This window comes from Thalia democratica, chromosome 7 (genome assembly GCF_965202585.1).
Source record: "Thalia democratica chromosome 7, ktThaDemo2.hap1.1, whole genome shotgun sequence".
Lineage (NCBI taxonomy): Eukaryota > Metazoa > Chordata > Thaliacea > Salpida > Salpidae > Thalia > Thalia democratica.
In genome coordinates, this window is record NC_139171.1 from 31,731,929 (window position 1) to 31,757,054 (window position 25,126).

The window sequence follows — 25,126 nt, forward strand, 5'->3', positions numbered from 1 at the left end:
TTGAGATTACAAAAAATACATACAGTTAGATAAAGTATGTCGCTTAGCACCGGAGTGACACTTCATCACGTAGTTACATTTTGGCACGGCGTCACTTTAGGACGGAAAAACATTTTTGCACGTAACAATTTCAAACGTTTTAAAATGTTCATTTAAATAATGTTTAAATATATAAAATAATTAACTTTACAAACAAATAATTGTGAAAACTAGTGTTAATACTTTTCAAAATATCGTCTTAAAAAAATTATAAAAAAAGTTTTTACTATGGGCTTCAAATGAAATAAGAAAATTTATAATCTTTTAATATATATTTCTTTTTTTATTGAAGCACATGCTTAAAGTTTAACCTTAATAAAATTACTTAAAACATTAAAAAAAGTATAATAATCCTAAAGCCTGTATTTATTGCTAGCTTTATTAAAATATTTTCAATAAAAAAACTTAAAAGTAAAAGTATCAACATATTTTAATCTAAAATTAATTAGTAAAACAAGTTAACAAAGTTTTTAAATTTTTATGTTTTAGTTTTAACTAAAGCTTAAACTTGTAATTCATTTAAAGCTTATTAATGTTTAGTTTACATGTTGCATAGTTCGTTTTTAGATTTTTAAACAATTCAAAATAGATTCTGAGCTTAAACGTCACTCCGTGCTAAAGTGGCGCCGTGCTAAAGTGACACTCTGTGCTAAAGTGCAACTCAGTGCTAAAATGTCACACCGTGCTAAATTATTACACCGTGCTAAAGTGTCACTCTGTGCTAAAGTGTCACCCGTGCTTTTCTGATCCGTTCGCGAACTGGGAATTTTGTAGTAATTGCGGAGAAGTGTTCAACTAATAAGTATGTAAGACAAAGCCATGTAACTAAAAAATCATTGTGAAAATAATTTAAAACAAATAAAGAGGTCAATTAAAAAGAGGATCAAATAAAAAGTTTCAGCTTTACTTGTTAAATGGCTTACATGTAAATACAAACTGAGTTATGATATTTAAGAAGAAATGCAGTAATAAAAGTTTTAATGTAGTCCCACCACTAACGGCGCTTATTAAAGTTAGATCTTGGGGTGCACCGATTTTTTTTTTGTAGCTTGGTGTACACATAATTTGATAAGCTTGACGACCACTGATCTAAACTATAAAGCTCATCACTGGACTTAGAAGTTTAAAACAATGATATAACTTTGAAACTGATAAAAAAAAATAAAAAATACACTCCGTTTTTCTTTTTCTTTGCAATCATTTACTAAACGTTTGACAAGAGGTCTCCCTAATATAAGATATTCACTGATCTACACAGTAGGTATACTTGTTTATAACATTTAGGTCAAATAATAAATATCAGAGTGTTATTTTTGATCACTTCCATCATTGTATACAAATCCAATCGTGCAAAATGTTACGTATAAATTATTTTCTTCAATTCAATTAATTTTGTTCATGAACATAAAAACACGTTTCAAACTTATAAAAAATCAATTACTTTTTTAGTGATATCAAAACTTTCTCAGAACATTTACAAAAAAAAAAGATGAAAAACTGATAACATAAATTTGTAGTGTAACTTATATATTTAGAATATCAATATATCAACAATAAACGTCAATTTAATATAAATTATATTTTAAAATAAGACTTTTGTTTAAAAATATAAATTAATTTTAAAAAGCAAAGCTATGCTAAAGAAATCTATTCAGAGAAATTTTTTTTTTGATTAAATAAAACTTAACTATGTGTTAGAAATTTAGAAGTAAAACAACTCCTATATTACAGTTTTAACAATAAAATAAAAACAATGAAATTATTGGTTACATAAAAATATATTTAAAAACACAAAAATTGAAATGGTTCAGTACTTTTGGCAACTAATTAAAAATAAGATAAAAAGCAAGTACAAATTTAAAAGTCAACAAAAAAATCACAGTGATGAATAACTATCATGGTAAAAACTCTTATAAATTCTCAGTATATAAAAACTATTTAAATATAAAGTAAACTTTATGATAAAATAAAATACAATGTTGAAAGTAAAAATTTCTAAAACCTAAGTTTAAGAATTTCAAGTATTTTTTAAAGTTCAAAAAACTTTGCATAAATTAATATGGTAGACACAGTTAACAAAAAATGATTAAGTATAATTAAAATTGACTTGATAATATTTACTAATTAAGTACAAAAAAACATTAATTTAAAAAACTATTAGATAAATGATTGAACTAATTATACTATTAAAATAATTTTTAGTTAAATACTTGGCTTAAATTAATTCGATATGTAATTTAGTTTCTTAAATTATGTTAAGTCACAAACATTTAAACACAATAAAACTTTAAATACAGAAAACTTTTGTGTTTTCTTCGTTCTAAATTTATCAAATTTTCACTTTAATGATTTTACCAAAGTTCGAATTCTTGGTTAGTTGAAACTTCACCTCTTTTTTAACTTCAGATTTCTGTTATAATAGTTAAGAGTTAAATAATAAGCTTCTATTTGTTAGATTAGTTACTTTAAATTGCTACTATTACTTAAAATTTTTGACTGGAAGTTATTATAAAAGTTGTATAATCAGAACGAAACAATTTGTTAGAAATTCAACATCCTTAAAGTATTCAAGTAATTATATCAAAGATCCAATAACTAATTAAAGTAATAAAGTAAGTAAGTTTTAAAACTAAAAGTGTTATTAAGTTAGCTAACAGAAACTTCGAAGTTAAACAATATAAGGTTCTAAAATATTGTTTTTACCGCTATATTAAAGTTTTTCATTTTAAAAACAGAAAAAAAATTTAAATTTAATAAACTTGATAGTATAAGCATTCAAACTTAATAGAAATCATTCTTTAGAGCAACAAAAGAACCAGCCTGAGTTTATGAAAAACTTTGAAAAATACAAATAGCCAAACTTTATAAAAGCTAAAAACTTTACTTATAGTCAAGCATAATATCTAAAATTTTCATAACAAGAACAATTACTAGAGAAAAATAATTGCCTATAACTAATTAAAACATTCAAGCTAAGCTTTCAGTTTTAAAACTAGACTGACTTGTAGAAAAATATCCAGCTGGTCTGAGTTTGACGTCATAAATAAAACAAACTAACTGATGATACTGAGTGTTTGTGACGTCAGGAAACATGTTGCTGACTTCCAATTGGCGGGAATTGAAAAGGGAATTACCCTTCTGGTGACTTTTCAGCGGGGAAATTTGGTTCGCGCTCGACCAATGACCTTGCTTGTTGGCGGTTGCTGAAAAACATGACTTATTTTGAACTTTGAACTTTTGAACTTTGGTTAAAATGAATATAAGTTATTTGATAAACAATTAGTAAAAAAAAATATTGATAATTACTAGACTAAATCTTATAATGCAAGGTAGTCACAAAATTAATGACATTTTTGCAAAAATATTTTTTAATTATTTTTAATAGAAAAATTTCTAAAAAATAAGCTATCTGTTAACTTACAATACGTGCTGTTTTTTCTTCTACTAGCTTGAACTGAAGAGTACTTGCTGTTAACTTGACTGGGCGGCACAATGTTTGGAAAAAGTGATTTCTGGTAATTCTTAGAAGGTTGGTTGATGAACTGTGCAGCTTTGTTGATTGTGCTTGATAGATTTTTGTACTCATCGTTGCTTGTTTTGAAATCGGTTCTTCTGTTTTGCTTCTTCATTTTGTTTCTGCTCGATATTGCAGGCACTCCTATCTGAATTGAAATAAAGTTGAATTATTAAACACCTGTGTAACATGTTTTATTGACAAATTTACGCATTAATACATTTTGTGAAACAATATCCATTAGAAATAATTAAATGGCAAACTACAAAGTAAAAAGAGAAAGAAAAAATTAAATAATTAAAGACCTAAATTAAATTTGAAGTTTGGTACACAACTATTTTAGTTTTTTTGTAAAATAAAGATTGGTTAGAATGAACTTAATAGTTGTTTTAAAATTAATAACACAATAACTTTACTACTAAAGTATTTTTCAAACTTTGTTCAATTGTATTGTTAACTAACTTTTATTAGACAGTTTATAATATTTTTCTAAAAACTATTTTAAAGTATAACTACAGTTTTAGTTATCAAACAATTTTCAATTTTAGATATAACTTGACTGCAAAAAAAAAAATTACTTTTCGTTTATCTTTACCATCAGAACTAAGGCAGTGTTTTGATGTGGAATGTTGTTTGTTTCGATTATTCAACTTCAAACTTTTACTTCGGTTCATCAAACTTTCTTTCTGTATCTGCCTACGCAGCTGTGGTAGTGTCTAAAGAAAAACTAACAAATAAAAAACATTTTATCTTTGTTTATATAAAACTTGACGCTTTTTTTTTGAGTAACTAATAAAAAATGAATTAAGTTACTATAAAACACTTATCTAGTAGGTGGAAACAGTTAAACGTTTATTTGCTTTTGAAAGGCGTTCAAGTTTGCGTTTCTGTCAAAACCTTCACATTGTTTAAGTAAAAAGTAGCCTCGCTTGAGCTTTATTATTCGCTTAATCTTCTATATAAACGCTTCTTGTGTACAAACATTGACATATTTAAGTGCTCAAACATTGAAACGGGTTCAATTTTCTTAGTTACGATAAAGTTTGTGAGAAATCTTTTTATTGTAATTGTTTAAAGATAAACTTCAATTATCTTAACCAAAGTAAACATTTTTATAAAGTTTTGTTGTAAGATTGTTACACAGTTACTAGAACTTGTAATCATTACATCATATTTTCTAAAGAGTATCTAGAATAATACAAAATTGTTAACTTTAATTTACGTTTATTGATTTGACGACTTTTATCTTTTTATTACAAGTAGGGACAATAGTTTGAAAATTTAAATTGTTTAAAGATTATTGAAAAACTTGTAAACATGTTTAGTGTACCGTCAAAATTATCTTATTGTATAAAACATAATAAAAATTATCAAAAACTTCATTTTATGTTAAACTGTACTCAAATAGTTTTGTTTTGTTGAAGAATTTTATGATATCATAATAGAAAAAAACCGATTTTTGGTTTTAACCTAAAATTTTATATTTCAACTAATTGAACTTACGATTTGTATTATGATGAAAAACAGAAGAACTTTTAAACTCACTTTTTCCATAAATCCGTTAAGAATGAAAAATTCGTCTGATAAAAAAAATATTGCTTCTGGTCTGTCATCTGGATCGATTTCGAGACATTTCTGAAAAAATAAAACCAGGTACTAACAAATATTTCAAGCTCTCAAACTAAAACTTTGTTAAATTTAGTAAAAATTTGTATATTGAGTGTTTTAACAGTGTGAGATATTTAGAAAAAGCGTTTACTGTATTGAAATTATAATATTTACCAAAAAAACAATTACAACCAAAGCTATTACTTTAATAAGTATACTTAGGTTTAAATTTTTACACAAGTTAAAAGCTACAAATAAGTTGTTTTAAACTAATTTAATTTTTTTAACCTTTAAACAAAAAAGTAATAATGCATTATAATTCTTACGTTAATCAGATTTGTAGATTCCGGGGTGAAATTGGGGAATTTTTGCGAGATGGATTCCTTGTTTTTAGAGTTCGGTAACCTAATTCCTGAAAACACAGGGTTCCTGTAAAACATGTCCTGGTGTCTCTTGCTCAGCTTTCCTACAAAAATGTTTAAACATATATGACACAAATAAATAGGCTATTAGGTTGTAAGATTTATACATAATTAATTAAAACTATTTAAATGCTGTGTAGTTAGTGGTTTGTGGTTAACTCATCTAAATTAATTCAAGTTTTACAAAAAAAAAATGTTTGATAAAACTTGTGAGAATTTTTTTATGATAATATATAGTTATAATTAATGTTATAGATATACAGTTTTTAAGTTCATTTGTAGATAAAAGCTTTGAACAAATTAAAAATACTCATGAAAACAGAATTATCTACTTGACAAAGTTTTAGAATATAAGCAATGACTCAGCAACGTAAAAATTTCATAAAAGCCATAAATCTTAGAATTTTTCATACAAAGTTTTACTGCTTTTAAACTTGTGAAGTTTATGCTTTTAAAACACGGTGGAATATTTGTTTTATTACGACCACATCTTCGCAAACAAAACTTTCAATTATTTTCCATGTGCAAATAAACTACCAACAGAATGTTTCAGAAGATGCTTTGTTCAAATTTGCACGGCAAACACATAGTATTATTAAGCGCGCCCTTTTTTGTGTAAATAGCATGAATATAAAATTTTATGGGCTTTGAACAAAAGAGTTTGATAAAAAATATGTTTCTTGTTTGCTTGTAACACTGCAATAAAATTGAAAAAAACTGTAAAACATTTTTAAAATTATAAATATGATATTTTTCATCTAAAAAAGCACAAAAAATAAATTTAATAAGTAAATCATAACAACTTTTGTCCTTTAAAATTACAAATGTATAAATTTCGTGACTTTTTCAGCAAAATAAAAATGATGTGTGTGTATCTTGTAGTTATTTTGAATTGTAGTGCAAAGCATATGCGTCGGTTAGATTGATTATAATTACTTTTAATCCCTTTCTAAATTTTTTTTTCATAAATAAGTACAAAATCTGCTTTAATATTGTCTAGAAAATTGACTAGCTTTTTATTATTTTTAGCAAATAAAAACAAAAAACGAAGTAACAACATCTGAAAGTTATAGGGTTGCATCTTATTTGATATATGTGGTTTATTTGGTGACAATTTTACCGTTTTATTTTCAAAGTTTACTTAAACAATTTTCTAACATTTGTGACACATTACCAGTATTTAAACTTTAAATATCAATCATACAAAAGGGGTCACAAGTTACAAATAAACCCAACATATTGCAAATTAAAACTTTATAATAAAAGTAAGTTTTAAAACTATGTTATCAATAAGGTATAAGTTTTCAGTTATTTTCGCACAACTCAATTAGTTTATATATACATAACTTCAACTGTTTATGATTTCAAAATCCCTTAAAACGAAAATACAGGTTAACAGTTTATTTCAACTTTAAAAACTTAATTTTTAGAACAAAACATTGATTTAATCAACTTGCTAGTAATAGTCTGAAATAAAAAAATTTATAACTAATAGTTGAAAACTTTCATGTGATCAATTTGTGATCATTTAATTGAATGCTTAACTTTAAGTTTTAGAGTTAATTTTAAAGAAATAATTACAATGCATAGAAGTTTAATTTTAATTTTTTTAGGTATAAACATACAATGTATTATACTTTTTGTCAAACAAAAGTTAATAATAGTAAACGCTAAAAAACATTTTATGACTTTTACCACAGACTGATAATAAAAGCTGTAAAACTTATCAACATCAGAATTCTTGTTACATGACAATACCACAAGTACGTGAACAAAAATCACTCATTCACAACCAATGGTTTATTAAAAATATATTGCTAAAAAAATTTGTGGTGACCACTCCTTAATTTCAGAAATACTGGTCTAAATTAACTAATTTTATATTTTCAAAATAAGCGTTTATTTTATTTTATTTTTAAGTATGTAATATATTTATCAATTTTTACCGAAGCAGTTGATGACCTGGTAGAGCTGATCAATTTCGGAGTCTCCTGGGAACAAGGGTCTTCCGCACAACATCTCAACAATGAGGCATCCTATGGCCCATACATCTACTGCTCTGTAACGTATATTTATTTTTTTAAATGTTTATTTTTATTAAGTAATGATTATAATTTACTATCTTTTTGATTTAATCAGTAGTTAATGCTCTGTTGTGAAAATACTTAATAGGAAAATGTTCAAAATGTTTGTTTTTTATATTATCTTCAAGATATAATAAGTGGTAAATGTTTGGTATTTGCTCAGCTAAAACAGTTTACATAAAAAATTAAGTTTTAAATGACTTCTAAATAACTTGAAACTTTTTAGTTTAACAGAACCATAAACTATTTTGAAGTTGAAATTGTTGTACTTTAATAAAAGTTATTTTAGCTAATTTTAAATGGAAAACTAACAATTTCGACTTCAGTGTATTACGGTAAACAATACTAATTACTTTTATTTCTTACTTGAATGATATCTGTGTGATAGTTTAAAACTATAATTTAAATTTATTAACACAAAAAATAATTTCAAAAAATTATTCTAATTGTTAACTAAAAAGATTTGTAGAATAAAACATTTAAAAAAAAGTTTGTTTGTGTAAGTACAGCTTCTAATTCAAAAGTACTGTATCTTTGTGTAAGTTTAAGCTCAAAATAATGAAACTGTAAAAAAATTTAAATTCAAAAGCTTTTTTTATAAACTGAAAACATATCAATAAAATTTTAAGGTTTTTCATGTGTTGAAAAAGTACTTACAAAACAGTATATACCCACAACAATAATATAGTTTCAATGACATAAAAGATTAACTTAAAGTTTTTTGTATTAACAACCCATACCATTTAAATAGAGAATAAAAAGCAATCAAACTATTTTTAAAGTTAAGTTTCATTTAAAGTTTTTCAAATGGCATGGATATCACAAGTTACAAGTTTAAAGAAAACTCTTCAAAATTAATTTTTTTTTGAAATAAATTTTCTATAGCTAGGGACGCAAAAAAAATACTTATAAAAATCAAAACACAAATTGAATGTCTTTAAATAAATTTATTTCCATGCTAATAAATCAAACAATATACTTTTTAAAAAAAGTTTGTATTTCAAATGTTTTTAAAGGACTTTTTGTTTAGAATAATATATAATAGTCTTACCAAAAAAATAAAATTTTAAACTAACTTTCCATAGTTGGGGTCGCCCACCAGAAGTTCCGGGGCCCTGTACCACCTGGTTGCCACGTAATCAGTGTAAAACTCGCCACTACTGGCGATAGAGCGGGCGAAACCGAAATCGCACAGCTTGATGAGACCGGTGCGCGAGTGAAGCACGTTCTCTGGCTTGATGTCACGGTGAATTACCTGGAAGAATAAATTGTGGTTTTATAAGGGATTAATCCGAACTTGGTATAAAAGTATTCTAATTAGTAGGTGAATTACCTGAAAGAAAGCTTGTAGTTTAAAATCTGTAAAAAAAAAATTCCTATGGTAAAATATTTACTTCCTTCATAATCTAAGTTAGTGGCTAACTGTTCAGCACATTGCTAAGTTAATTATATAAAGTTCAACAGGACACATACGCAACATTCAAGATTACTGGTAAAAGATGTTTGAAAATTAAACAATTTCATACATGTAAAAAATTGGCATGTAAACTAATTACAAAATATTTTCAAACTTACTTTAATATTGTCTATACAAAATTTTTTAGGCAGTAAGTGGAAAGAGTTAATTTTAATTTATAACGGATTTATCCTAATTTATTGTCTTCTTAATCTTATTAGTAGCTAAAACTGTTAACTATTTCAGGATACATAACATTTATGCTGACTGATGAAAGAGCTAGAAAACTAATAACAAAGAGTATGATCTATGTGAAAAAAGTAGAGCATAAATCATTTAATAAATAGTTATAAACTATCAATAATTATAAATAAATGTATTTTTTTGAAAATCTTAGCTCACTTTAAAAACTGTCTTTTTTAGTTAAAACATTGAAAAACTTATTTTTAGATAAAATTACTTAAAGTATAACAGAAAAGTATGATTTCAACTAAAATTGTTTTGTTTTTATTTATTGTCTTGGCAAACTTTTAAAGTATAAAACAGTTCTAGTCTACAAGTTGTAAGTTTGTAATTAATTGCAGATCTTACCATTTAAACTAAATTTAAGCCTAAGCATTTTCCATTGAAAGTTTAATAAACATAAAAAACTTTTATGGTAAAAGTCGTTTTATCTATAAAATAAAATAAAAACATAAATTAAACCAACATTATGACTGTGCATGAAGCCAACAGCCCTGAACACCTGCCACATGACCCTCTGGACCACACCGACCTTCAACCCGTCAGGATGCTTCTCCAGGTCGTCCAGTAAAGTGTGGTCCACAAACTCGAACACCAGGTACAACCTCTTCCTCCGCCTGAACACCTCCAATAAGTTCACCAGGTTCTCATGCCGCAGTTTCTGTGTGAAAGAATAAAATTTTTATAGTTCTTAAAGTTTTTAATATTAATAATTTAACTTCTTGTTACAGTTTTTTTTTAATACAATTAGATCACCAAATTAAGTAATAAAAAGTTTTTGTGTAAAAGAATGATGTTTTTTTTTAAGTTGATTTAATTAGTTGTAATAGTACTGTTTTTAAGAGAATGTGTTTTAGACTACTACATATTGAGTCATACAAAAAGAAACATGTCCAATTACACTTTGTTAAGTTAAAATTCAAAGTTTTTAATATTTAATTTTTTTGTCTCTGAAGGACAAACTAAAATTATAACTTTCAACTTTATTTACATAAATTAAAACTTATAAACTTGTTTTTTTTTTGTAGTGTAAAATAAAAGATTTAGCTTACAATAGGCTTTAGTGTAAAATAAAGTCAAAACATGACTGATTCTATTAAAAAATATTAAACTATGTAAATATAGAAAATTAAAAGATAACAAAAATACCAACTCTAAGCATTTTTATTTCTCTCATTGCAATCTTTTTAACACTTTTATCTTCTTCAGTTTCCAAAAACTTCTTGATTGCAACATAACTCCCATTTTCCCTGTTCCTACATTTTATCACCATTCCATAGGATCCTTCTCCAACCAAACCCAGACTCTCGTATTTATCCATTTTCAATAATTTATATATTAAACATAACTGTATAAAAATTTAGTTTTTAAAAATTGTTTTTTACAAAAATGTCTCAGTATAGAAGTTCTTGCTTTGTTTATATTCAAAACTATTAATGTTCTTATCAATGTGAAGATATTTATAAGCAGTAATTACAATTGAACAAATTACTTTTTCTCATGGTTAAATCTGTTTTCGAAAAATGTTCTTGGCGTTTTATAGTTACAAATAACTTTATTGATTTTTTCATAAATAAATTTTTTGATTTTGTTTTTTATTCAATTTTTTAAATCAAATTTTTTTATTTAATTTCCTTTTCTGTTTAGCTCTAAACATCACTAAGTACTGATGACACCAGCAAAAAAGTTTCTTTCAAATTTTAATTACTGTAGTTAAAAATAATGAGAAAAATTAAGCTAAATATATATTTTATTACTTTTTAACAAATTAAGGGCGTAGGGGGGGGGGGGTAAACATCCTTTTTTGGTTTTTGATCTTATTTTATATAGTTTTTACTAAGCTACAAGATGCTTTTTACAGATTTAAAAAATTCAAAATATTTTTTGAGATATAGCCGGTCAAAGTCGTAGGCATCAATAGGATCCTTATGGGAGGCGCAAACTAAAACGGCAAATAACTAGAAATCACTAAAAATCTATCTCCTCCTATGTTTTTTGAGATAACTACCTCAAATTTTCAGGAAATGCTCCTTGCAGTATTTAGAAAATTCTGTCCGAACAGAATTTAAATAAATTAAAAAATTAAAATTTTATAACAAAAAAACAAAAAAAAACTGTTTTTTTTGTTTATTTGTTATATAAAATTTTTATTTTTTATTTTTTTCAAAATTTATTTCGACAGAATTTTCTAAATGTATCAAGGTACATTTCCTGAAAGTTTGAGGTAGTTAACTCAAAAAACGTAGGAGAAGATAGATTTTTGATAAAATAGTTTATTTTTGCCGTTTTAGTTTGTGCCTCCCATATGGAACCTATTTTTGGCTCAGACTTTGACCGTCTATATCTCAAAAAATATTTAGAATTTTTTAAATCTGTAAAAAGCATCTTGTAGCTTAGTAAAAACTATATAAAATAAGATCAAAAACCAAAAAAGGGTGTTTACCCCCCCCCCCCCCCTATGCTCTTAAGACTTTAGCCTAGATCAGAGCTTCCTAAACTCAATTTTGTAACCACTTGCTAGGCAGAAACTAAAAAATTGTGGCCCCCATTAATGAGAAAGTGCACTTTATTAGTTAAAAACTGCTTACTTTTATACTGCTTACTGAATACTGAATAATTAACCATGACAGCCAAACTTATTGAATTATTAAAACCCTGGTACAGATGTGCAACAGTGCACTTTTTTGTTTTATCAACAACTTGGTTTCAATTTTAGAAAAATTCATAAATTTACTTCATTTACTTTAGTAGTTTTCAGAAGAAAAGCACTTTGTGAGCCATACCTGGAAAGCAGTTTAGATTTCCACACTCCTGGTGTGAAAATGTGCAGAAAGTAAAATAAAAATGTTTACATCTATACATGTGAGAGAATTAATTTTCTTTATATTTTTTGTTCAAAAACATTCATTTCATATTTTATGAGAAGTTAGCTTTTAGTTGAACATTGTACTATGGCTGAAGGAAACACTACAAAGAGCTTAACTTTAGACTTAAATTAAAATAATTGCATTTGCTTTAGTTATTACCTTAAAACTATTTTTTTATTTTGTTTAACAACTGCTCATATAACTCACTCACCAGATAATAATGCTAGTTTACTCAAGGTGGATAGCTAGTTTTTTTCTTTGATGATCATCAAATTCATTTATAGTAAGCCTTTTAAAATATTAGGTTTAACATTTTTTTAATTTGTAATAGATGTCCATAATGTCTACTTAAGACATCCTATAACTATTTTGAAAAAATTATTTGTTCAGCCATCAATCTAATTGCAAAAGTCTATATTTTAAATTATTTAAGAAGTGCAAAGTTTTAAAATTTAACTAATCATAAAATTTTATGACACCAAAATTATAGCAAAAGAACTAATAAAAAAAGGTTACCCTATTCTCCTTTAAAATTTTTAGTTTATCCAAACTTAATCCAATATCAAGAATAAAACTATGAGTTTCATTTAGTTTAAATACTTTTAAATAATTAACTTTGTCAAACTAGCCTTAGGTAGTTGTTAGATTGTTGTACACAATTATTATCATAAGTAGAACCTGTGTGTAAGAAATTTAAAAAGCTCAACTTTGTGACATATCTGTTTTAATATTATTTTTTTATCGTGGAACTTATATTACCTTTTATTACCGCCAATCTTTGAGTCAAAAAATTTTTCCTGAGTTTCCTTGAATTTTTTTTAAATTCTTACAAATTTTTATTTATCAAAAAATTACAGTTTTACTTTAAGAATAATGAAGAATTTGCCGCAAGGCTAAGAAAAATTCTAAATAAGCACTTAAAAATGAATAAAAATTAACTTGTTCAAAAAAATATTGAAACTGGATTAATTAAATTTCATTCTAGATCTAGAAAAATTTTTCCCTGAGATTTTTAAAAATATCTTAAAATTTCCCTGAAAATTTTATAAAAACCAAAACTGCCCTGAGTTTCCCTGAGTTTAAAAAAAAAGAGAATCGAAATTCCCTGAGTTTCCCTGATATTTTCTACAACTTGAAAATTCCCTGAGTTTCCCTGAATTCCCTAAGTTCCCTGAGTGTGTGACAACCCTATACCTTATAGCCTAGGAGGTAAAAATCATTTTAGTAAAAAGTTTTGTACAATTTATTTATATATATCTTTATATATATATTTAAAAATACAATCTTTTTAACAAAAAAAAATTATTTTCTCTTATTTTTGATTATTGGACCAAGAAATATATATAAAAATTAACTTTTTTTTGATAAAATATACACTGATCAATATATTGGTTTTACTCTAGATTGAATATTTATAAAAGTTTACATTTTAGATTTTTTAACTTTTTTCAGTATTAAGAGTCTTCATGGTTTTTTCTGAAGTCTAAGTTTTTGAGTAAACATAAGATGGGCACAAGGTTCTGGCAACCAATCATTTTAAAATATTTTTTTCTTAATTAAAATCAAATGCAGAAGTTTTAAGTGGATAACAAAACCAAAATAAGTTAGTAAACTGACATATATATTAAGCATATTATAAATAGCTATTTTCTAAAGGTAGCTCTCAAATTTGCACGAGGGGAAAAAATTGCACTAAGATACTTTTGCACGAGGGGATAAAATTGCACGAAGCAACAAGCAGACAATTTTGCACGACATGAATATTTTTTCTATTTTTAAATTTATTGTTAATTAGATTTTTTTTTTAATAATTCTTTTTTATCACTGTTACCCCTAACCCTTATATTCAGTCAGCAACTTATTTTTATTTTTTATTTTTCATTACTATCACTGTTAGCCCTAACCCTTACCTTTGGTGGGTAGCTTTTTATATTTTTTCAATTATTCTTTTTTTCAATAATTTTTCTTTTATATTAATTTTTATTAGTTATTTATTTTTCTATCACTGTTACCCCTAACCCTTAACCTTGGTCAGTAACTTTTTTTTTTTTTTTTTTGCTTTTTTACTAACTTATCTTTAGGTTTTTTTTTGCTGTTTTTTTTACACTCGTGCAAAAATGTTGCAAAATTGTCTTCATGCAATTTCGTTCCCTTGTGCATTTTTGTGCCCTTGTGCAAATTTGACTTGAACTCCTGAAATTGTGTTCTTGTGCAATTTTGACCCATTCCCATTTTTTAATAGTTGTTTTAAAATGAAAATAGCTTATGCTTCAGATTTTCATATAGTAGTTCTGGAGTTCAAGTTAAAAATAACTAAAATGAATATAAGAGCAAAAAATGTTGCAACATATAAATAAATACAATAATCAAATTACAATAATTGCTTATTATTTTTTTTTAATGATCAACTTCAACATTAAATGTACATATATTTTTTAAAATAGTTACAACATATTTTTCTTTTATTTAAAGAAGAAAATAATTTTCAACATTAAAATTAAGTAAATTTCTACATATACAAGGGTTTATTATTGGCCTTTGAAAATAGGTGTTTTTTTGCTAGTTTTAATAGATCTTGAATATTTTCTACATAAAAAATAAATACATTTTTATAAGTTTATTAACAAAAATTGTTAAAGAATAATGATAATACTTTAATGGCTAGTCTAAGTTGTATGTTGCAAAATCAAACTCCAGTGGTCAACACAAATACAAAACAATTTTTTTAATATATTCAAAAGTTCTTTTGATTTCTTAGTTTGTCTCTATATATACAATCATCTTACAAACACTTTTATTTTGTAATTCTTTAAGCAAACGGTTTAATTTTTCAATTTAAAAAAACTTCAACAGCTATTAGTGTATTAACTAGCTTGCTTGTATTAAGAGCTTGTCTGTATGAGCAACTTCTATCAGCTGTTTACTCTTTACTAAAACTAGCGGATAGCATAACTTTATAAAAAAGCAGTAATTTAGGCATCTACTGCTTTAAAATATTTTTTTTGATTAATATTAATATACAATAACACAACACTTCTTAAAATAAAAATCTTTAATATTAAGTCAAAGTCTTCAACCTTTACTCTTTATCATAAGTTGACCACTAAACAAACTAATTTTAAAAAAGAACAAAGTAAAATTTTATATTTTCAGCAGTCCTACCGGAATTAATGAACACTGGAGACTCTGTATTTTTTTTAACTTATAGTATTATGCTAGAGTAACTTTTCTTAATCAATTATTCAACAAAATAGTAAGTTAATAACAAGGAAGTTAAAACATAAACTACATTATGTTTTTCTTTTTTATCAAGAAATGAAGTTCGTTTCAAACTTCGAGACATGCCAAAATAACTGTTACTTAATGAAGGATTTTTATATCGGTAAATTTCAATGTATAGTTCTTTTCTATCTTTCAGTAGATACGCATTACGTATGTAATGGCTTTACAAAATTGCTCAAATGACGGCGATTAGAGATTTTAAAACATTACTAGTGCAGTTTGAATGACAAAAAAAAAAAACAACGCTCAAAATATTTGGTCCCAAGACTTGGTGGACGAAAAACCTTTCAGTTATATTTTGTCAGCTTTTGTAGATTTATTTTTTGAAGTGCAAAAACTTCACAAGACATATGACAAGTTTTAACATACAGTTACCTAATTAAAATTAATTCTATTAGTTTTGAAACTAAATTCAAAAGTTAAACCACAAAGAAACTTAAAACAAAAAAAATAAACAAATCTATCAACGATAGACTATCACAATTTTTAGATTTAAGAAAAAGACTACAATACTTCATTTAAAGTAATCTATCAAATTTATCCGTGTCTTAAGTTACTGACATTTACTAATTTTTAGTGATCTATCGAATCAGAAATTTATGATTAGTAAACCACATTAAAGTTTTTGAATTTTACTAAACTGTTTGTCAAAAGTTAAACGAAATGCAAAACTAGTTAATAAGTTCACGTTTGAGTAGACAAAAAATAGTTTTTCACACTAACAAAAATCTTATCAATTTTGATTTAGAGTTTTGCACAGAGTATAAAAGCTATGATATATAATTTTTGTCAGACTCTTAAAAAATCAAGCACATACTTGAGACCAGAGTTGGTAAAATGCTAATAGTTACTATGGTAATTCAGCAATGAAGCGTATAAACTTTGGTTTGTTTTAAGTTAGTAATTTTACGCTCGAGTAAACAAAGCAGAGCTTTTTAACATGTCTGCTTGAGACATTTAATATCAGCTTTTTGGGTAACCGCTCTTATTTTTACATCATATCTTTAGGTTTTTCTGTTTGCTCTAAACTTTGTACTAAACTGCTGCATTGTTCATACAAAAAAAAATGCAACTTAAATATATAATATTAAATCAGATGCTTTCATACTTTTAGCAATATAATTTTTGTTAATATTTTATAATTTATTTAATTGATAATTTTAACTTATGACATATATGTTATAACTTCAACATTTTAGTTTTTTATTTTAAAATCAGTGTTCTAAAGAAACATTTTTTTTATCAAAAATATCTTAATTAGTTTGTAATGAACTGCTGCAATGTTTGCATTATTCACTTTTGAACTCTGAATATTAAGAGAATATTTAGAGCTTTTTGCAGTTATAAGAAGTAACGCTTTAAATTAATGATGAAACATTTCATTGAAAAACTTTTGCCAAGTGATTTATAAAATTTTTAAAAGCAGCTTGTATTTTTTGAGTAATAAATTTTTAAATATAGTTGAGTGATTCTTTTTTATAGTAGATACATCAAACAAATTATCTTGCCTAATCTATATAAAATAGTCTTTAGTATTGATAGATAAAATTCACTGATACATTACAATTTGTTAGTATAAAAGCATTTTATATTTATTATATTCAATTTAAAACACACACATACCAATTTCCCGCATATGGTTTTAAGCACATACGTGCTAGAAAGTCATCTCGTCTGCGGGAAAAGTATGGGCGAAAAGGTCAGGTTGACAATCTACCCACAGACAGTCAACCAGACCCGACTGAGACTTTGGATGTTGGCCCACCAACATATATAGCTTACAATTTTTTAATAAATTTTATTTTATTTGATGTTCTATTCTTTTGAGTGAAAGATTGAAATGAAAAAAAAATCTTAAAATAATAGAAGTTATATCATTCTCTTTACAAGGTTGCCAAAAAACCTGCAACACTGGATTTGAAAATTTAGACTAAATAACCTGGAAAAATCTTGAATTTGAGAATTAAAAAAAAAAACTGGAAAAACCTGGAATTTTTAACACAAATCACTTAAAATCTAAGAATTTTAATCAATTTTTACATGTTTAGTAGTAAAATTTTGACTTGAAACAAAAAATCTATCATACAGGTAAACATTTTTTGTCATCATCAAAACTTTTTTTATCAAGAAAAATTTTAAATTAGCTTCACAGTTTCTTTTTAATGTTTTTATAAATTTAAAGTTATAAAATTAAAATCAAAAATTATAAAAATTATATTAAAATAATATAAAATTATAAAATAATAAGTTATTGATTTAATTAAAAATTTTTACTTTTTTTTTAATTTGTTTTCTGCTTTTAGTATTTACAACAGGGTTGTAACTTAACCTGAAAACCTGGAATTTGTCAATTTAGGCAAAAAAAACTTAAAATTTGGAATTTTAAATAATTTTTACATTTTAAGTAGAAAGATTTTGATTTGACACAAAAGTTCTACCAGATTAATAAAAATTTGTTTTCGTCATTAAAATTTTATTTTAAATACAATTGAAGTAGCTCTACAGTATCTTTTCAATATTTTTATACTATTTTACACAGTTGTTACCTTAAACCTAAGTTTAACTACAAATAGACCCAAAAACAAGTACTTTTGAAAACCTTGAAGAAATTTTTAAACCTGGAGAAAATTTAAAAAAAGTCAATGGCAACCCTGTTATTAAAGCCAATAATTAATTTATGTTACATAACAAAAGTACAACTTAATTGTTAATGTTGCTTGCATGGACATCAAAATATTAAACTAAGTTTAGTGTATGAAGATTAATTCTTTTTTCCAGCATAAAGTTCATTTTTTTGTTCGCTTTTAAAATAAAGTAGACTAAAATAAAAATATATTTATTTAAAAGCAAGGTAAAAAGATTTTTAAAACTTTTTTTACGAAATAAGTGATGCTATAATACGTAAATATTATTCATAAACTAATATTGTATTTACATAACAAGCAGATTAAGTCTTTCGGATTCTTATAAAAGCATATGGATTCGGACTCGGCCGGATCCCAATTTAAAATTGAGATTTAGATTCGGATTCGCCCGAATCGTAATTTGAAAATAAGATTCGGATTCGGATTAGGTAGATCACTACTAGTTTCTGATTAATTTTAATAATGAATCCGAACCCGAAGATTTAACAAATAGCAATATTAGTTGAAAGTTGATGATTTTATCTCTAAATGTAAGAATTAGAAAAGAATGTAAGATTGTAAGAATTAAAAAGAATGATTTCGTTTTTAGTTGTTTATGTTTAACAAAGGTTTATTAGATATTTTAACAAAAAATATCGGCGAAAGTCAGCAGAGTAGAAGCCTAAACTTTCGTTTGCCGTGAGACAAGCTCAAGTTTAACAAAAGGGTTGATCATGCCAATTAAATCATCAGACTACAAGTTTCGGTAGACTGAGATCGGTTTCGTCCTTACTAGGACTTATCAGTCAGTCACAACCGAAAAACAGTCACAACCGAAAAACCGTAATTGACGACTGCAAGTTTTTCGGTTGTGACTGACTGATGAGTCCTAATAAGGACGAAACCGGTCTCAGTCTACCGAAACTTGTAGTCTGATGATCGAATTGGAATGATCAACCTTTTTGTTAGATATTTTAATTAATTTTTTTGAGTTGCTAAGTTAAATTTTTGGTATAACAGAAATTGTTAATACAAGTGTTATTAATAAGCCAAAATATTTTTATTAGTGCTTTATTATCTGTAAAAATATGTCGAAACAACAACTTGTTAAATGTCAATAAAATATGAGTAATGTAGGTATAGAAAAAAAAGTTGGTTTAAGTAATGTTGTAATTATTAAAACTTCGAGGTAAAAAAAGTATTTTGTAGTCAAACCATGTATCACTTGTATTTTCATTGTTATTTACATAAATATACTTTAAAGGGGTAGCTGTCTAATTTGCACGAGCGTACAAAATTGCACCAATATAAAACTGTACGAAGATACTTTTGCACTAAGACACTTTTGCACGGAGAAATTTTTGCAAGGGTTAATTTTATTTTTTATTTTTTTTACTTAATATCACTATTACCTCTAACCCTTTCCCTCGGTCGGTATATTTTTTTCATTTTAGCTTTTTATTTTATTATAAGCAATTTTTATCATTTATTTTGTCAATTTATTTGAACTACCACTGTTACCCCTAACCCTTATCCTCGGTCAGTAACTTTTTTTCTTTTTTTTAGTTTTTTCTTTCTGTTTTTTTTTTTAATTTTTTTTTTCTGTACTTTTTCACTATCGTGAAAAAAAGACCCTTGGTGCAAATTTTGTTCCCTCGATCAAATTTGGCTTCGTGCATTTTTGTGCACTCGTGCAATTTTGCTCTTGTTCAATTTAGTAACCTTGTGAAATTTTGTCTTCGTGCAATTTAGACCTGTTCCTATTTTAAAGGTGTGCAGATTAAATTACTGAAGTAAACATATGTACACATTGTGTATTTTACTATGTATTTTAATGTACTAAAGTAGTTAAAGTATTAAGAAAAGTTAATGATCATAAAAATCGTAAACTAAAAAGATCTATGAAAAGATCCTATATCAATGAGAGTATAATATTCAGAGAAATAAGCAGAAATCTGTTTTAAAATAGCCGTATTTATTAGGTACGTTCAAATTATAAAAAAAAAAGTTAAGTTCTATACTTAAAGTGATTTGGGTAATTATATATCTGACAAGTTTTAATAAAAACAATGATAAACATTTAAATATCTTAAACTAGATACCCACACTTTTGTGAATGTGTAAATTTTACTTTAGTTTTAACAACGCTCAGGTAACTCAGATTAATTCAGGACAGTTTAAAGGTTTATTAAAACTTAAGGTAACTCAAGCTACTTTGATTTTTATTTTTTGGATAATCAGGCTAGTTTTAAGATTATTTTGAAATTTTATTTTAACAAGTTTTATTTAAGTCATTATTTATTATTTTTCATATTATAATTAAGTAAATTTGCTCATATTTTTCTGTTAATACTACAATATTTGTTATAACTGTAGCTAGATTCTTCTTACTTTAGGGTAGCTCTACTGAAATTAAAAAGTTATTTTCAATATCATTTTGTAAACTTACAATATAAAAGCCTATTTTAACAGACCAACTCCTTAGAAACAAAAATACTAATTGTACATGTTATATACTTAGATTTTTTTTTTAATAAATTAGCTTTTAAAAGGTTAAATTTTCTTTATATTTGCTTAATATTTTAAGCACCTTAGTAGTTTAAAAAAAAAACTGTTTGCAGATTTTAGAATAGATAAGTCAATAAAACTCATAATCTATGTTTTAAAATGAGCATAAGAGGACTTGAAAACGAAAACAGTGTTGTTTTTTATCGTAATGATGAACTAATAACAAAAGTTGACAAGCAAAAGCTACTCGACAAGTCCGCTTATTTTCGAGCAATGCTAAAAAGTTGCTACAAGCACCACAAGTCGGACTCGATAGACGTTTGCCTTCCTGAAAAAGAAGATGTCGTTGACAAGGTGCTGCAGTTTATCAGCAGCGACAGCATCACCCTAGACATCGACTCGATATTCGAAACGTACCACCTCGCAAAATACTTGCAAGTTGACTGTCTGCAAAAATTTTGTCTCGACCATTTCACTCTCAACTTGAACCGAAGAACTTTGCGAAAGCAGTTGGAGCTGATCGAAAAATATTCTTACACGGACTTGAGAGAGTTTAAGGAGAGAGCTTTGGCGTTCAGAGAAAGCGGCAGCCCGTCGCTTTCCGGCTTGTACTTTCTGCAAAGAAGCACGGCAAAGTCAACTTGCTTGAAAATTAAATCCAAGCATCACGAACGCGTCCACGTGCTCAAAGAGTTCAAAACGACGCATTTAAGTTCACTGCATTACTCTGACAATATGCTTTGTTTCATTGCCAATGAAGGACCTCCAAAGAATAACCGAAACTTGTTTCAGTATGATCTTTTGTCGGGAAATGTATACAGACGTGATCTTGACGACTTAAATTGCGCTGGTGATGATAAATCATCCATTTGTGCTGACAGTAAACACCTTTACCTGTTTAGCCAGCATAAAAATGAGAGGTATGAAACTTTTCTTCGCTTGTCCTTGTTTCGAAGGAAAGAAAAGAGAGGTTGTTTGGAAGTTTGCCACGCAATAGACTTCAGTTTACTAAAACTGGCCCGATCACCGGGTTTGTGTAAACTCAACATTTTCATCTCACTGTGCTATAAAAATAAACTGTATGTTTTTTACCTCCCTACCAAACGTGATGGTTACTACTATCTTGAAAACACTTTTGACGATATCAGTTTACTAGTAATTTGCAACAAAACCTTCTCCGTTCTGAAGAACCAGAAACTGGCTGATGGGAACATGCGACAGAACAGAAGTTATCAAATGCTGAGAAAATGCAAAATTTGGAGCTTTGAAAAGATGTTTTGTGGCGAAGAAGGACTGTTCATTAAAATCAGATTTACTAAAAGTTACAGCGAAGTCTTGTTAATTTTCGACATGAAACAACATGTTTTCTACTTTCAAGAGAACCCTATTCTGTCCTGTCACGACGGCAAGGAGCAGAAACTGTTTGCGGCTTGCCGAGACGGCAGAGTTTACGCGGTCAGCGTTCGCCCGGTCGACGGAGGAATTCGCAGTGAAATCAGGAGTTTGGGAGTTGAGGGTGATCGGCTGGCAGACGGCGGATTGAAATGGGCGAACTTTGAAGAGAAATATTTGCACGAAGGGTTTTTGTTGTCCGCATGTTATGTTTAGAAACAACCTTGATGTAAAAGCAAACCGTACGCAACATTAAAGAGAAAAAGAAAATTAAACTTTTTTTTCGTATTGCTTTTTTTGTTGTAAGCAGTTAAGCGACTTCTAAATACAATCCTGTTTTATGAAGAAGTATGCTTCAGATTTTACAGACCATGTTTTTAAAAATTGTATTTATTTTTTACTTTTTTTAGGTAAGAAAAACGGTCAGTTCACTTTGTTTTAATTTTTCTTTAATAAAGTTCTTTTCAGCTTTATTAATACAGGATTTTAAAAACTTTTTTTTTTAAACTGACGAATTTTTTTCTTGCACTAATTTTTCTAATCCCACCTTTAAAATAATCGTTTCTTGAATTAAAGTTTGCTTTTATATAATAAAATGTTTTTAAAGTGTTAAATAACATGCTGTTTTTTTTTTAATTGGTACAAGTTCTCTATACAATAAAAAAATAGGTAAATTTAGAAAAATGTCTTAGAAGAAACAAAAAATTTGAAGTACAGTAAAGTACCTTACTCGAGTAATATATTATTATGTCTTAATACTTATTTTTAGGAACTAGTAATTTTTCGCACAAATAAACATTACTCTGATGAAAACTTTTATCATGCATCATCAATTTTTGAAAACACTGTAATGCGTTGTTGGTTCTATGTAATTTACAGTTGTAAACACGTATATGAAATATAAAAACACCAACTATTGTATATTAACTAAAAATCTTATCTATAATTTTAAAAATAAGGTGAGGAATAATTGCTAAATTTTTACTAATTGATAAGTAATAGTTTAAGTTAGGTTAGTAATAACTTTTATACTCTTAACTCCAAGTCAGGGATCGGCAAATTTCGGTCTGAAAACATATTTTAATTTTAAATTGATTGCGTCCCATGAAATGTAAAACTGCTTCATGCAAAAGAACGCTTTACATTCATTCTTTCGTACACTTTTATAACTTGTTTTTAAATCAACTGTGTACTTGTTTCGCTACAAACTTAATCCCAACATTTCTATTTTATTTATTTTAATCAATTTTAATAGAAAAAATGTTTTTTTAATAGTTTAATTACAAAATTTATAAAATTTGTATCTGTCCAACATATTATGCTGTAAGCTACTGTATAGATCAGGGTTCCCAAACTTTTTTTTTCAAATTGCACCCTTTGAAGACTACCATTTAAGACAAGACTACCATTTAAAACACCTAAGACCTTTTATAGATCATTCATTGGTGTCATACTTGCAAGTATTTGAGTGAACACTTGCAAGTAAACTTAGCGGTTGTAAGTGGTTTGTAATTTAAAAATCAGAATGTCAAGCGTCTAGTCTTAACGAGGTGATTAAGGCTAGGTTAAGTTTATCTTTATTTGTAATGGTTTTGCTTTAAAAAAAAATTATTATGAAAAATTTTGCAAGTATGGTTGGCGTTCTTGAGTTTGCTTGTGTTTTAATACCAAAAGTCTAAAATACTACTTTATTTCTACTATAGGCTAAAGCTTTATAGACAAGATTAGAGTAAATATAAAATATCATGTTTTCAAGAGTTTTTTGGAATGTTATAATCATTTGTCTAAATAACGGAAGTGTAAGTTAATTATTCTATTATAACTATGCTTTGGTCAGACTTTTTTTTTTAACATGTTAAAACATAAATAAAACAGTAAACTGTACTTGTGATTAAAATAAGTTCTTTACTTTACATTAAATTGAGCAAAGTTTTAAACTTAAGTTAAATAACTATAGTCTTTTGTTTAAAAATGTTTTAATACCGAAAAAGATATTTAAAAGTTAAAAAAAAAACTTAGTACTTTGCTTTTAAAGGTTTTTTAATACCTAGTCTAAGCTTGCTTACATTTATTTTAATTTTTTAATATATTATTAAATTACGTGGCTCTTAAAAAAATTTAACAATGAAAATAAAAACCTACACCGGCTACGAAGTGTTCAATACAAAATATATTGTTAATGAAGTTTGTTATGTTTCAGACAAACTCAGTTTTCGTTTCAAAAACTTTAAGTAATTTAATTTTATTTTTATTCTTTTAATCTAGCAAAACCTTACTATTTTGAAAACTGAAATAAAATAAAAAATTATAAAATACATACTTTTTTCAACAAATAAACTTGTTTATTTGTAGTAGATTTATTATATCTTTTAATAATTTAACTTTTCTTCTAATTATGTTTTTCACTAGAAGGTTTTTTTCTTAAAAATTTTGATTTATAACATTTATAACACAAAATAAATGTTTCTTTATTCTTTATGTGAAACTTTTTAAATATAAGAACTATTTAAGAACATGTAAATTTTGTATCATTTTACAAAGTTTAAAGTTACATAATCAATATAAAATTATTTTTGTGAAGACATTATCTAACAATAAATTTAAAAAAAGATATACATCCCTTCGGTAATTTAAATCTTGTATAAGTTAGAATATACTTATTAAATTACTATACAGCAGGGGCGTAGCGTGGGGAGGGACACTGGCGCATGCGTGCCACCCAAAAAAAGAAAAATGTAAAAAAAAAAATGTTATTTTTTTGAATGGAATGCGGCCCGCGAGAGAAATTTTTGTGGCCCGCGAACATGTAATTGTGGCCCGCGGAGCAAAAATATATTTCAAGTTAAATTTTTTTTGGTTTTTCGATTTAATTTGATTAGTTTGGTTTTAAGTCTCTGTATAACATTTAGAAATGATTAGAAGAAGATACTGCTTTAGTTAAGTAATTATCTGAAAAAAGAGTGTAAAGAGTGCTTGAATTAAATAAGTTAGTTATATAATACCTATTTATTTAATAAACTAAATGCAAATGTTTTCCATTTTGTACAAAAGTAATGCACAGTAATTAACTAAAGTGTCTTTTCTTTA

General features: G+C 26.4%; 1 protein-coding gene across 1 annotated transcript; it reads right to left on the minus strand.

The window, feature by feature from the left end:
- Nucleotides 1-2,121: 2,121 nt before the first annotated feature.
- LOC145840233 (cyclin-dependent kinase-like 4) lies at nucleotides 2,122-10,690 on the minus strand. Its single transcript, XM_082947416.1, has 10 exons — nucleotides 10,520-10,690; nucleotides 9,833-10,027; nucleotides 8,744-8,922; nucleotides 7,530-7,642; nucleotides 5,488-5,627; nucleotides 5,099-5,188; nucleotides 4,132-4,269; nucleotides 3,461-3,701; nucleotides 3,098-3,242; nucleotides 2,122-2,449 (listed from the first exon to the last, which is right to left on the minus strand). Exons 1-10 carry the CDS (start codon nucleotides 10,685-10,687, stop codon nucleotides 2,425-2,427), a joined length of 1,434 nt encoding a protein of 477 aa, XP_082803542.1. The 5' UTR covers nucleotides 10,688-10,690; the 3' UTR covers nucleotides 2,122-2,424.
- Between the last annotated feature and the right edge of the window lie 14,436 nt (nucleotides 10,691-25,126).

What these genes read in the sequence shown, in the direction of transcription:
- LOC145840233 (XM_082947416.1), bottom strand. Translation starts at nt 10,687, where the DNA reads ATGGATAAATACGAGAGTCTGGGTTTGGTTGGAGAAGGATCCTATGGA. An exon ending in TTAACGGATTTATGGAAAAA is followed by an intron (nt 4,270 to 5,098) that starts GTGAGTTTAAAA and finishes GTTTTTCTTTAG; the next exon opens with ACACTACCACAGCTGCGTAG. An exon ending in AAGAAAAAACAGCACGTATT is followed by an intron (nt 3,243 to 3,460) that starts GTAAGTTAACAG and finishes CATGTTTTTCAG; the next exon opens with CAACCGCCAACAAGCAAGGT.